Genomic DNA, 15494 nt, shown 5'->3' with positions numbered 1-15494 from the left:
GGCCTGGCAGAGGATAGGGATGTGTGGGCCGAGCTGCTTATTATGCTGCCACTGCAACCTGGATGCAGATAAACAGCAGAAAATGAATGAATGAATAAAAGTGCACTCATTCAGATTATCCTCATGAACAATTCCTAATAAAAGAAAATTTGTACATATCCCATGTATCCGTAACCTGGGAGAGAAAACATGGTGTTTTTGGTGATATTCCTCTTATATACTTCTTATTATTCTAACATTGTGCATGTTTCTGAGAAGTGAATGAAATAAAATGTCATGTTTATGTATCTGTTCATATGAGATCATATGAAACACTTCATGAAAATACATGAACTCGTTAAAGTGCAAACTGTTTCACCGCTGAGGTTTAAGAGGCCCTCACAATGTGGAAATAATTAATTACTGGTTCCAACCATTACTCGAGATCCAACCCAAAGTTCACAAGTTCTTTTTTCCTGAATAGATCCAACCTTTTCACAAAGTTTAATCCAAACTGATTAATTAGATTATGAGTCACACTGCCCACAACAAACAGAAGTGTCTTAAAACATATTAAGTTACAAAAACGTTTCTCTTTCTTGTTAAATGGTGAAGTTTTATCACTTAAAAGACCCCCTTTCAAACACCATGTGGTCACTTTAACATCATTATAAATTTCTATAGCATGAGAAGAATGAGAATACGTATTTCTTCTGCTTGTCATAAGCTTGTGTTTCAAAAGGGTTGTTTTTAATACTGATAACTGCTCGATTCTAAGTCCAGTGACCTTCATGACCTGACATGTTGAAGATTGGCCGCGTTCTTTCACACTTGACAGCCCAACTGGAGCGGGTCTACCGTGGTCACTGACTCCAAACCATGACAATAACCAGTTGTCCCAGCATCCAGGGGCCTCTCTGTGTCCTACCTTTCATCTTCTGCTCCCTTCTTATCCAAAATCCAAGCTGACCTTCACATTACATTCACGGGTGGCACAGACCGTACCACTGCCCCACATCAAAGCCCCGTCATGCTTCTCACTTCACTGGTTCCAAACCTGGGCTCCCTACATAATGACAGGAGGTGCCCCTCTCATTTAGTCGCCTCTGATAGGAAGCCAGCTATTAGCAAGCTGACCCAATTTTCCCATCACTAACTGCTAGCACGGCTAATTGGGCTCTAATCGCTTCCTAATGGCGGCATTGTTTCAGGCTGCAGCAACTAAATGCTAAATGGGGAAAGGAAAGGCCTATTTGAAATTAGCACATGATACGTGCTGCAAAAATGAAATAACGTGGAGGTGAGAGTAAAAATAAATGGATAACTAAAAGACTCAAGTTTTTTTTAGACCACACTGTAAAAGTACTGCATGGGATGAGTTTGTATAACTTAAACCATTGAGTATTTTCACCATGAAAAATAATAAGGTTTCTGCAAAGTCAGATTTTATTAAGTTGATAACTTACAAGATGTTTGTACAACATTGTTCACAGTAAAAAAAAAATGGATATGCACTAGTAGTACTGATACTCTAGAATAATGGTTTTACTATAAACAGTTTGATTGTAAAACAGGAATTGTAACATGTAATTTATTCTGACTTAAGTAAAATAATAATTTAAAGAAATGACCCAAAAAATGCATAGACATTTCTGAGTAGAATGGAGGAAAAATAAAGAAGTTAGCATAATTTCATTGAAATAACTTGGCTACCCAACACCACCAAGACCTTTTAATTTGAATACTAAGCATTTAATTTTAAGTTGGTTCAACTTAATTAACCTTGTAGAGGACAGAGCAAATCAAGGAAACTAAAACACTTAACAAAATGCTTTGTGAAACTTGGAATTACTTTAAAAAAACATCCATGCAGATTTTTTCCTTCATTTTTGAGAGATGAGCAGTGTATTACTGAGGACTTGCTTATTATCCAAATGAACAATACATGTTACGCAATCATTACTGCAGAGCAGCTTCGATGGAAGTTAACTTCCTTTATTACATCAACTATAATTACACAAAAGCCTCTTGTTTCTTGTGTCCAGCACTTGAAACCGTCTGTCCTTCCACCCTCCTGAAGTAAAAATGAACTAGAAGCACTCAGAGAGTGCAAACCTCCGCCAAGGCCATGGGGTCACTGACGCCATAACATCTACACGCCGTGGAATCATTGAACCTAAAAAAGTCTAACAATGATGTTTGCTCAGTAGTAAAAAAAAGTTTCATCTGCTGTGACTGGATAGCATGTATCCTTAGCGCTTGGCATCACAGTTTATTGCAACTTGCACCTTTCCCAGAAGCTACTGTCATCTGAGCACTGATACTGATATTGCATGTGCTTATAGACAAAAACAAATAAGAGACAGAATTCAATTTATTATTCAACTAAACTGCAAATATATGAATTTTTTAACATTTATGAAACACTTCTCTAAACAAGGCCATAGGGTCACTGACCCTAAAGAGATTCCCTCCTTGACACAGTGATCTATTTCTTTTTGTCTCTTTCTCTAAAATTGTATATAATAATCATTAGATTATTAATATATAAACAAAAATAAATTTAAGAAATATTACAATTTGAAAACAAATGCACCCGAACGTGATGACAGCTGCAACTGCTTAATGCTAACTTTTAACATTGAAAATGCCATAGACATGCTAACGCGTTAGCATGTCGTGATCCGAATCACCACTAAAATTTAATCACTTGTTCCTTTCGTCATTTCCAACCACTCCACAAAATTTCATCAAAATCCGTTCAAAACCTTTTGAGTTATCCTGCTGACAGACAGACAAACAAACACACAAATGCGACCGAAAACATAACGTCCTTGGCGGAGGTAATAAAAAGAAGAAACCTAAGGAATAATAGCAGAAGAAGCATCCTGTTAAAAAAACATCTGTCCTGATTCTGTCCTGATGAAGCAGACTGGTCGTCTTCCAGACATGACATCCTGTTTTCTCGATTGACTTTCAGCACTGTGGAAATCCCTTTGCAGGATATTTATCATATCAATATCCACTGTGTGCATTTTTCCACTTTTAGAGAAGAAGTGTTACTGATCAGATTAATCTGAACTTCACAGTGATCTGAGAGCAGACATTCCTCCGACTCTGCTTATCATTGAAAGAATTTGATTTCCCAAGAGGATTTTCAAAAACCTTGGAAAAATATGCTGGACAAAAACATGGTTAAGACAAGACTCCAAAAGTAGCAGGAATAACCTACCCAAATATGGAAAGCATTCATGAATCTAGCATTTGACCCAAACTGGGTCTTATGTCTTCTTATGCACTTGGAATTGTGTATACTGGTGCACACATGTAGCGCTAACCCAATGCATGTTTGCTGCAGAGCAAAACCTACACAATGAGTCAAATCTGAGGCGCAGATATAGCGGCCAAACAGAAAGTATACAGCATGATGAGTCTGTATGAGGGTTTGTGGGATCGACATGCTTTTAAAGGCCTGTGCATTGTGAAAACGTGCGGCATCTGTGGCATTGAGCTGTGTGATAGAACTGAACATTTCAGAGTGGCCTTTTATTGTGGCCAGCCAAAGGCACACCTGTGCAATATTAATGCTGTCTAATCAGCATCTTGATATGCCACACCTGTGAGGTGGGATGGATTATGTTGGCAAAGGAGAAGTGCTCACTAACACAGATTTAGACAGATTTGTGAACAATATTTGAGAGAAATAAGTCTTTTTTGTGGATAGAAATTGTTATAGATCTTTGAGTTCAGCTCATGAAAAATGGGAGCAAAAACAAAAGTGTTACCTTTGTATCTATCAATCTATCTGTATACAGATAGACTGACAGATCATCTATTGATAGATGATCTATCTATCTATAAGTAGATATAGATCTATCTATAGATAGATAGATAGATAGATAGATAGATAGATAGATAGATAGATAGATAGATAGATAGATAGATAGATAGATAGATAGATAGAGATCTATCTATGGATCGATGTGTCTACATATAGATATAGATCTATCCATCTATCTAGATAGATGGATAGATATATAGATAGATCTGTATCTATCGATCTAACTACATATACGTAGATCAGTCTATCTATCTATCTATCTATCTATCTATCTATGTATATATATATATATATATATATATACGAGGTCTGTTAGAAAAGTATCCGACCTTTTAATTTTTCAAAAACCATATGGATTTGAATCACATGTGATTGCATCAGACAAGCTTGAACCCTCGTGCGCATGCGTGAGTTTTTTCACACCTGTCGGTTGCGTCATTCACCTGTGAGCAGGCTTTGTGTGAGCACTGGTCCACACCTCGGTTGCTTTTCAGTCGTGTGATAATCCGATTGTGATTGTGCATGAGCTGGACCTGCCCCAACATGTCCTGGAAGGCTTCATCACGGCGTTGCTTTGCGCCATGCAGCTCCACCGTGACGCGCGGAACTCCTCCGCACGTCTGTCTCAATGTGCCAAAAAAATGCTGATGTCCACGTCTTTTCACAATTCCTGTGCTAGTCAGACGACATACCGGATCAAGACAGCGTCCAGTTTAGAAATGAACGGCACATTCCACTGTTACAGGAGTTTTTGTCATGGAAAGAGGAGCGGCTCCACCGCGACGCGCTCATGCACAATCACAATCGGATTATCACACGACTGAAAAGCAACCGACAGCCGTCTGAAATCCACCTTTAAGCCATCCTGTGAGACCAACACCGAGGTGGTTTTGTCCTGCGTAATGAACGGCTCCGTGGCGCGTCCCTCTGCTTTTCTTTCCATGAAAAAAACTCCTGTAACAGTGGAATGTGCCGAACAAGTGCTGATGTCCACGACTTCTGCCTTTTTGTGAAAGTCAGACGAGGTCCCGGATCAACAAAGCCTTCACGTTGGAAATGATCTGGTTGTTTCAGCGGGGTCTGAGCCTGTTGATCGGCGCTGGGAGCGCGCCGCGCTCTCAGCAGTTGTGGGCCGTCCTTAAAGCGGCAGTAACACTCCTTAATCTGTATAATCCCCATAAAATCGTCCCTGAAAGTCATATTAATTTTCCGAACAGTGTCCACCTGGAGGTCTCTCACAGTTTCTGGAAAAAAATTGATGCAGCAAAGCTCCAAATCGTTCAGACATTTATTCGCAATAAAAAAACGACGAGAGGGGTGGACCAGTGCTCACACAAAGCCTGCTCACAGGCGAATGACGCAACCGACAGGCGTGAAAAATCCATATGGTTATATATATATATATATATATATATATATATATATATATATATATATATATATATATATAAATATTCTGTGATTGAAACAAAAAGTCTTTTGTGTTTCTGTGTGTACTTTTAATTTTCATTTTGGCCGTGCCCCAGTGACATGATTGGAGGAGGTGAACTGTGGTTGGTTGAACTGGAACCAGCCACGATGAGACAATAGACACATATTGGCTGAGGTTTTCATTAACTGCCATGTTGTCCAACTTTATGTTCAGTGAGTGACTGTTGGGGAAAAAGCTCTGAATAAATCTTTCTCCACATATTAAGACATGTTCAGCTTCTATAGGTCCAAGTGGGAAAAGCAGCAGCAGCAGTCTGTGCTGCAGAAAGTTTCAGTGAGGACGTTGCAGTGGAACTTGTGTGATTCATTCCGCCCGTGCACAGACCCCCTCTCTTTCTCTCCCTGTCGCTGGCCGTTTGTGTTTGAATATTCAAATGTTGCTGGTCTGAAGTCGGCACGCTGACCGTCTCAGCATGCTGCAGGTTGCACGCAGCGATTTCCAGCAGGACACTCAGCTTTTCTCTTGCTGCTTCTCTCCACGGTACGTTTGCAGGTTGAGTGACTTTCTGCAGATTTATTTCAGTATTTTCTCTCTGCTGATACGTCAGGGCCGTCTGTATGATTACAAGAGAGTGTTGTCACTAAAATGAGACTTCACACTTCCACACAATCCTGCAAATAGGATTTTGTTTCAGTTTAGCTGAGTGAGTGAGTGAACGAGAGATAGAATTAACACACACACAATTCTTGATTTTTTTTTTTTTTTGCACATAAATTGATCATATTTTCAGGACTATATGTAGCACTTCCGTATTTGTTGCACTTCTATAAAATGTGAAATTGAATTGTCATACAGTGAGTTTAATCGATACATCATTTATTAGCAAGCAGAAGCTAATGGGCTAATTGATGTTATTGAAGGAGGAACAAGGAGCTCAAGAGTAAACTGCTTCTTGTCACCACTGACCAGACAAAAATGTCAATGCAGAGCTAAATGTGCACATTTACCTCACTAATGGTAATTAAATATTAAATATTTTTACAACATTATCATCAGCCTTAGTTTAGCCAAGATGCAATTTGGCTGACCCACAAAGTGTGAACAAGTGCAGTACCGAGCGGATTGATTGTTATTCACTCTCTTTATTCAACAGCATATGAAGATTATTGCCTCTCTTTATTCAAGACTGTGGTCTTTCAGTTTGAGAGCATGATTTATTAATTTCTCTCTTTCTGTAAGGCTTAGCATGTCCCCCTCAGAACACAGGAGCAGCACATCACACATGTAGACGTTGTCATCGTGTGGCCGTATTTTGTTAACATGAGTTGGTCACTCACTCACTCATCTTCAAACACTTATTCCAATAAAGGGTCACAGGGAGCTGGAGCCTATCCCAGCAGTCATGGAGCCTTGCACGGGGCACACCCTGGACAGGGCACCAGTCTGTCGCAGGGCCACATATACAGAAACAAACACATTCACACCCGCACGCACACCTATGGACAATTTAAAGTTTCCAGTCCACCAAACCTGCGTATCTTTGGATGTGGGAGGAATTGGGAGCACCTGGAGAGAACCCACACAAACACATGGAGAACACGCAAACTCCACACAGAAAGGCCACAGGTGGGAATTGAACCCACGACCTTCTTGCTGTGAGGCAACAGTGCTATCCACTAAGCCACTGTGCTGCCTGACATGAATCGCTTTGAAATATAAATGGCAGAATGTACTAAACAAGTATAATTTTTATTCATTTATTTATTTTATTTATAGTCTGGAAAATAAAAGACTAAATCCGAGAAACTGTTTGTTCTGATTAACAGTTCACTAACTGTCACTACATTATCATTCATTAACTGATGAATTGATAATTAATCAGTAATAATAATAATGAACTACCATATTAATCGCAAATTATTTTAATAATCCATTAATTTTTTTGTTTTTTGCAAAAAGTATCCAAATTTTCTCATTTCAGTGTGCATACTTCCTGGTTTAATAAAAAAATTCCAGGTTAGTCCCACTGTGACCGAGATCTCATTTTCAAGAGAAACATGGACAATTATAAAGTTTCCGATACACCTACTATCTGACAGTAAACAGAATACCTCTGAGTTGTGGACAAAAAAGACATTTGTAGACATCATGGACCATTTTCAGACATTTTATGGACCAAACAACTAAGTGAGTCATCGGTCAATTATTTTCTCGATTAATCAATTGTGAAAATAATCATTTGTTGCAGCTCCACTTTGCACAGATCACTGAGCCTCTGTAAAAGTTAGACAGTGACAGGGAAACTGGTTTGGTTCCTAATCCTGATGTTTCACAGCATGAAAAAGTTAATAATCAGCGTAACAGTTTAACTTGTCTATAGTCATGATGTCTTCTCTCCGGTCTAGTCAACAGTGTGTTAATCTCTGTTTCGGCCTTGTTGTCAGCACACGAGCACACACTTGTTTGGTCCAGGGTTAGGTGCAGTTTTTGGTTTGGTTCCCACTTCAAACCTCAACACTAGATGGCATCAAAACTCATGTAATGCTGCTTTAGATAACATGTCCACACCACCCTGTGGAAAGGACTTCATTTGAACGTAGAAGAAACAGACACTTCTTCCTTCTTTCTTTCTCTCTCTCTCTCTCTGTTATGTTCGGTTGTGTTTTGTAGGTAAATTAGGGAATAACCGTGTTGTGTCTGATGATTTGCGGACGTTCATGCTGGATTTTACAGTCGCAAATTGAGTGCTGGTAAAAAGGAGTTTTAAAACGGCTATTTGTGACCGTAATCCAGTATGAACGTCTGCAAATCATCAGACACAACAGGATTATTCCCATTCTAATCCAATTCCATCGTTTGCACGGTTTATTTTTCTGTAAGTAATTCGGTCAGTGAATCGTTGTGATAGGGTGTGGTCGGCTCATCACAGCGTACCGTGTCAACAGCGTCTTCATGCCAAACTGGAAATTCTGTGCGCAGACCCACAGATTTCTCCATCTCATCAACTGCATTGAGTTAAATCCACAGTAAATCCATCAATCAATCCAGTTAAATCCATTAAATCCGTGCATTTCGGCATCGCCATCGCTGCACTAGTTTCTGTCGCTGTCAGCTGACGGTGCCATTAGAGACACCTGCGCAGCAACGCAGTCAGGGGGCGGAGTAACGCATCACATGAAATGGTTTTAATATTTTTCCACTGTCCACACAATATTTTATGGTCTGAAATCTCACAGGATTAACCAATCAGATTTGCAGAAAAAAGGTAATTGGACAAGAATATAACTTGAAATAAGTTTGTTTGTCAGTGTCTTTCATTTCCAAAGCCTCAGTCTGCTTGTTTTCATGACCTGCTTTCTCAAAATAGCTGTTTTTCTCTTAAAATGACTTTTTTCTTCTGTAGCCATGAGTGTATTGAAGAGCAGCCGGTCTGCTCTGTGTCAGCCTGATCCCGTCAGATCTCAGAAGCTAAGCAGAGAAGGATCTGGTTAGTACTTGGATGGGAGACCTCTTTGGAACACCAGCGGCTGTGTGTGTTTCTCCAGGTAAAACTGGAGTTGCGTCAGGAAGGGCATCCGGCGTAGTGGATCTGGCTGTATTCGCTGTGGCGACCCCGAACAAAACTGGGAGCAGATGAATGAACAACAGCCATGAGTGTATTGAACACTCAAACATCTTTTTCTACAAATTACATTTTAACCTCTGCATGGGAGGTTATATTTTAGCACGTCAGTTCATTGGACCACTAATAGGATTGTTGAAATTAAGTTGAAGGGCACACGGGAAGCACTTTCCTCCCTAAATGGGCAACCATTAAAAAAGGGGGTAAAGGAGCTTTCTCTTATCGTGCCCCTGTTCTGTGGAATGATCTCCCTGCATCAATAAAACAGTCAGATTCTTTGGAGACTTTCAAGTCCAGACTTAAGACGCACTTCTTTTCCCTTTCATATGGCTAGCATACTGGCACAGTATAGTTCTACACTTTTTACTCTTTTAACTCATTTTATTAGCAATTGGAGTGGGCCGCGGACTCAACTTTGCCTAAATTCTGGGTCTTTTAGTGAAGTTTAGGGCTCGTGGCCGGCGATCACCTTAGTATTTCTTCTGTTTTTCTTGTTGATTGATGCTGACAAATTATACTGTATACTTTCTTGTCTTTCTGATGCCTGATTCTGTTTTTTCTGTCTGTTTAAGGTGCAGCTCCATCCAGAGATGGGAGTTGTGTTTGTTCTGGAGATCCTCCTGTGCACCAACAGCATTTCCTGTATATTAGTTTTGTGAATTGTTCTGTAATTTATCTCTGTAGCATGGCCCAGACAGAGGGTCACCCCTTTGAGTCTGGTCTGCTTGAGGTTTCTTCCTCAGAGGGAGTTTTCCCTTACCTCTGTTGCTCTGGGGGTTGGTAAGGTTAGACCTTACCTGTGTGAAGCGCTTTGATGCAACTCTGTTGTGATTTGGCGCAATATAAATGAAAATAAATGAATTTAAATTAAAGGCAAAACAGTGTGGCGGTTTGATACAATAACTCATCTATCCTGTCTTCAGATGTACAGACAGACAGACAGACAGGGATTATCTCATATCTCTAACCTTCAGAGTAAAATGTACATTTGATCCCAGTCCAAATAGAGTTAAATACACTCCATTATAGAGTGAAATCAGCTCTACTGTCTTCTCAAATCAAGTTTTTCAACTCCAATAAGAGTCATTCACAGCATGATTGAGTTGATTTAACACTGCGATAGAGTATATTTAACTCTATTTGGACTGGGACCAAATGTAGTCCTGGCACAGTTTATTCTGAAAAATTTACTGTGATGTTTGTCAGTTGGTGAAGGTAGAAAACTTATTTAATAAGAAGGTTGAATGAAACCCGGAATAGACACCAATGTACGATTTCATGCCAGATTATTATTATTATTATTATTATTTATTTATTTATTTTTTTCCTGATGGTGATGTTAATTTGTGTCATGCTGCTTGTTTCCAAACTGGACTGTGCCCTCTGTTGAATGACGTTAGGACGGTCTGGATGCAGGTAAGGAGTCAGGTTGTTTTGTTTTTTTCACCAGAGGGACAAAGACCAAATCCAGTCCATATAAGTCCGGCCCTTGTAAGTGCAGCGGCGTCCTGCTTGGCAGGATTTTAAAGCTCTGGCGGCTGCTCGTCCTTGTTTTTCTGAACAGCTCGTGGACTCCTTTCATTATTAGCGCTGAAGGTTTTTTAACAGTTTTGGTGACTGGCCCAAAGTTAAGCAACGGCACGTTTGGTTGGATCACCACAGAACCTTATAAGGCCACTTTGTGTGGGGTTGCTGGAGACTCAGCATCTGGTTCCTCTTCTCCCCCGGCTCCTCCCGCTGCTCGTCTTTTTCGTCCTCTGCATCTTCCTCTTTTGTAAAATGTTCTTACTGTCTGTTTTGTGGTGCAGATTCCTCAGAGGGCACGACCTCACAGCCTCCGGCGATGACTGAGCACGCTCCGCCATCTGCCGGCAGCTCCTCCACCAGCATCCCCTCCTCTACCTCTGCCCTGGTTCCACCCTCATCCTCCTCTTCCACAGCCATCCCGCAGCCCAATGGCAGCAGCAAACCCTGGAGGAGCAAATCCATGAGCTCCAAGAACACCTCCTCCACCAGCACCTCCTCGTCTGCCGTCCAGCCCGTCAAGCAGGACGCCTCCTGTAAGGATACTCCCACAGCTGAAGCTCCTCCTAAAGCTGTTGCTCAGAGGTCAATGCTGGAGAAGCTGAAACTCTTTAACAGTAAAGGAGGTTCTAAGTCCTCCAACTCCTCCTCCAGTGCAGCAGGGGCCCAGACTGACAGCGCTGCTCCTCCTCCGCAGCTTGGAGCGGGGCAAGAGGAGCGAGCGGAGGCTGGCTCCAACACTGAGCCGCTGGAGGAAGATGAGGGGAACGTCCGGCCCGGAATGAACGGGAACAGTAATGGGACGGGATACGGAGGAGCGCCGTCTGCAGGAAGCGCTGTTACCGTGACGGCCAGCAGCCCCAAAATTGCCCTGAGGGGCATTGCTCAGCGCACGTTTAGCAGAGCTCTCACAGCAAAGAAGGGCTTGGTCAAAGGTCCAGAGAAAGGGAAGGAGAAGGAGAGAGGGAAGGAGGCAGGGAAGCGTATCTCTGCCCCAGACAGGACTGAACTCAGGGGGGAGGAGCCTAAGGAGGAAACACCTGTTGCTGCAGAAGCAGAAAGCTCACACAAAAAGACCTCTAAAATTGCCAGCTTCATTCCCAAAGGGGGGAAGGTGGCCAAAAAGGAAAGTTCAACCCCAGCACACAGTGGAATACCAAAGCCAGGAGCTAAAGCCCCGGGGGCCGGGGGCAAAGCCTCGTCAGCGGGAGCGAAGGAGGCAGCGGAGAGGCCGCACAGCATGCGATTAGGAGGGGGTTTTGCCCTGCACCGCGGTCCTCTGGACAGAGACAGCAGACACTCCAGCTCTACCTCCAGCCTGGCTTCCTCCGAGGGGAAGCCCACCCAGACCCACAGCGCCGCTCCGGTGGCGGGAGGGGGCACTACACAGAGCACAGCCAGCAACACGGTCAGCGTGCAGCTACCTCAGACCCAACAGCACCACAGCCATCCCAATATGGCCACCGTCGCACCTTTCATGTACAGGTGAGAGCGCGCAAACCCTGACGCACAGCAACAGTATCCGCCCCCACGTAACCTTCGAAGAGTAAAGTTACTGAATGTTCTCATAGAAACAGATTTGTGCATGTGATCGTACAAACACAGTTTACAAACCCCTCCACAGACTCAAACACAAATGAGTAGAAATAATATACGAGTACCTTTTTTCTTCTCTGATCAAGATAAAATGATTGTTTGGTACATATGAAACATGCATGAGCATGAAGTGATTTTTTTTTTTTTTTGCATTATTCATTATTAGACATTATTAGACAGTGCTCAATAAAAAATAACTTACTGCGTGCAACAACGACGCAATAAAGTCACCTACGTTTACTTGTTTGTCTGTCTGTTAGCAGGATTACGTCAAAACTACTGCACGGATTTTGACAAAATTTTCACCACAGATACATATTAGGCCATGGAGGAACCCAGTAAATTTTGGAGTTGCTCTGGATCCAGACCAGATGCTGGATCAGGTTTCACTTTATGCAGGCTTTAAAGGGTTACTGTTAGCAGGATTACATCAAAACTACTGCATGGATTCTCACCACATTTTGACCACAGATACATATTTGGCCATGGAAGACACCATTAAATTTGGAGGTGATCTGGATCCGAATCCGGAATCTGTATCAAGATTTCACTTTGTATTCGCTTTGAAGGATTAAGTCTAAACTACTTAACGGATTCTCTCCAAAGTTTCACCGGAAGACTCCATTCAGTTTTGGAGGTTATCTGCATCCGGATCCAGATTCTAGATCAAGGTTTCACTTTATATATGCCTTGAAGGATTACTGTTAGCAGGATTACGTGAAAGCTACTGCACGGATTCTCACCAAATTTTGACCACAGATACATATAAGCCCATGGAAGACACCATTAAATTTGGAGGTGATCTGGATAATAATCTGGATTCTGGATCAAGATTTCACTTTGTATGCGCTTTGAAGGATTAAGTCAAAACTACTTCACGGATTCTCACCAAATTTTCACCACGGATACATATTAGGCCATGATAGACTCCATTAAATTTTGGAGTTGATTCAGATCCAGATTTGAATCTGGATTCTGGATCATGATTTCACTTTGTATAGGCTTTGGAGGATTACTTCAAAACTACTTCACAGATTCTCACCAAATTTGCACCACAGATAGATATTAGGGCATGGAAGACTCCATTATATTTTGGAGGTGATCTGAAACCAGATCCAGATTCTAGATCAAGATTTCACTTTATATAGGCTTTGAAGGATTACTGTTAGCAGGATTACGTGAAAGCTACTGCACGGATTCTCACCAAATTGTGACCACAGATACATATAAGCCCATGGAAGACACCATTAAATTTGGAGGTGATCTGGATCCAAATCTGGATTCTGGATCAAGATTTCACTTTGTATGCATTTTGAAGGATTAAGTCAAAACTACTTCACGGATTCTCACCAAATTTTCACCACGGATACATATTAGGCCATGACAGACTCCATTAAATTTTGGAGTTGATTAAAATCCAGATTCGAATCTGGATTCTGGATCAAGATTTCACTTTGTATAGGCTTTGGAGGATTACTTCAAAACTACGTCACAGATTTTCACCAGATTTGCACCACAGATAGATATTAGGGCATGGAAGTCGCCATTAAATTTTGGAGGTGATCTGAAACCAGATCCTATTCTAGATCAAGATTTCACTTTATATACGCTTTGAAGGATTACGTCAAAACTACTTCATGGATTCTCACCAAATTTTTACCACAGATAGATATTAGGCCGTGGAAGACTCCATTACATGTTGGAGGTTACCTGGATCTGGATCCAGATTCTAGATCAAGATATCATCTCATATAGGCTTTGAAGGATTACTGTTAGCAGGATTATGTCAAAGCTACTGCACGGATTCTCACCAAATTTTGACCACAGATACATATTTGGCCATGGAAGACAACATGAAATTTGGAGGTGATCTGGATCCAAATCCTGATTCTGGATCAAGATTTCACTTTGTATGTGCTTTGAAGGATTAAGTCAAAACTACTTCACGGATTCTCACCAAAGTTTCACCACAGATACATATTAGGCCATGAAAAACTTTTGGAGGTGATTTGAATCCGGATTTGAATCTGGATTCTGGATCAAGATTTCACTTTATATAGACTTTGGAGGATTACTTCAAAACTACTTCACGGATTCTCACCAAATTTTTACCATGGATACATATTAGGCCATGAAAAACTCCATTAAATTTTGGAGGTGACTTGGATCCGGATTTGAATCTGGATTCTGGATCAAGATTTCACTTTATATAGGTTTTGGAGGATTACTTCAAAACTACTTCACGGATTCTCACCAAATCTTTACCACGGATACATATTAGGCCATGAAAAACTCCATTAAATTTTGGAGGTGATTTGGATCCAGATTTGAATCTGGATTCTGGATCAAGATTTCACTTTATATAGGCTTTGTGTGCAAATGAGCACAAGCCACGTGCCTGCCAGTGGCTGATTCAATGCATATATACAGTCATTAACACAGTCAAATTCCTCATTTGCATACTGCTATTTATTATGTCTTGTTACCACTCATGTGCACAGTGATTCTCTGTAAATCATCTGCAAAATGTTCTCCAAACCTGATGTGCCCACACCATTTAGCAGTCAGGAAATGGGATCTTACTAAATCAGTCCCTTAAAGTTTTTCTTTTGTCTTTTTTTTTTTAACAGCTGTCTCTTAAAGAGAGGGTAGCTCGGTGGGATATAAGTTGGGCTACTAATATGGAGACCTGGGTTCACTTCCTGTTCTGTGGAATGATCTCCCTGCATCAATAAAACAGTCAGATTCTGTAGAGATTTTCAAGTCCAGACTTAAGACGCACTGACGAGGTCTGTTAGAAAAGTATCGGACCTTTTTTTTTTCCAAAAACCTGATGGATTTGAATCACCTGTGCTTGCATGAGCAAACCTTGAACTTTCGTGCGCATGCATGAATTTTTTCACGCCTGTCGATTGCATCAGTTGCTGGCAAGCAGCCTTTGTGTAAGGACATGTGCAGTGCTCTCGGCGGTTTTTCATTGCAAGGAAAAAGACGGAACGACTGGAGCAGCGCGACTGCATCAAATTTTGCCAGAAACTGGGTTACAGCCAGGTGGACACCATTCGGATTATTCAGACGGCTTTCGGCGACAATCCTATGGGCATCACACAGATTAAGGAGCGGTACAACCAGTTTAAAGACATCCGCACAACGGTAGAGAGCGAGCCACACTCCGGTGAAATGCTGAAATGACCAGATCATTCCCAAAGTGAACACTGTGGTGATGTGGGACCGTCGTGTGACTATCCGAGAAATTGCGGAAGAGGTGGACATCAGCACTTTTTCGGTACATTCCACTGTGACAGAAGATTTGGCCATGAAAAGAGTGGCAGTGAAATTGCTGACGGCGGCACAAAAGCGCCTCCGTGTTGAAGTCTCACAGGACACGCCGGACTCTGAAAAATGATTCCCACCTCTTCCACAATTTCTCGGATAGTCACACGACTGAAAAGCCACCGAAAGCCATCTGAATCTTCCGAATAGTTTCCACCTGGCTGTCG

The 15494-nt window shown here is 41.6% G+C and overlaps 1 protein-coding gene across 1 annotated transcript in view; it reads left to right on the top strand.

Moving 5' to 3' along the window:
• The window catches only part of nav2a (neuron navigator 2a), a 331375-nt gene that overhangs the window by 87804 nt on the left and 228077 nt on the right, over positions 1-15494 (top strand). Inside the window, 2 exon segments of the mRNA XM_034163924.1 lie at positions 10275-10290; positions 10683-11883. Coding sequence (XP_034019815.1) covers positions 10275-10290; positions 10683-11883 — 1217 coding nt within the window.

Source organism: Thalassophryne amazonica, chromosome 2 (assembly GCF_902500255.1).
Source record: "Thalassophryne amazonica chromosome 2, fThaAma1.1, whole genome shotgun sequence".
NCBI lineage: Eukaryota > Metazoa > Chordata > Actinopteri > Batrachoidiformes > Batrachoididae > Thalassophryne > Thalassophryne amazonica.
Note: the sequence above shows the minus strand (reverse complement) of the source record. Positions and strands in the feature narration are given on the sequence as shown.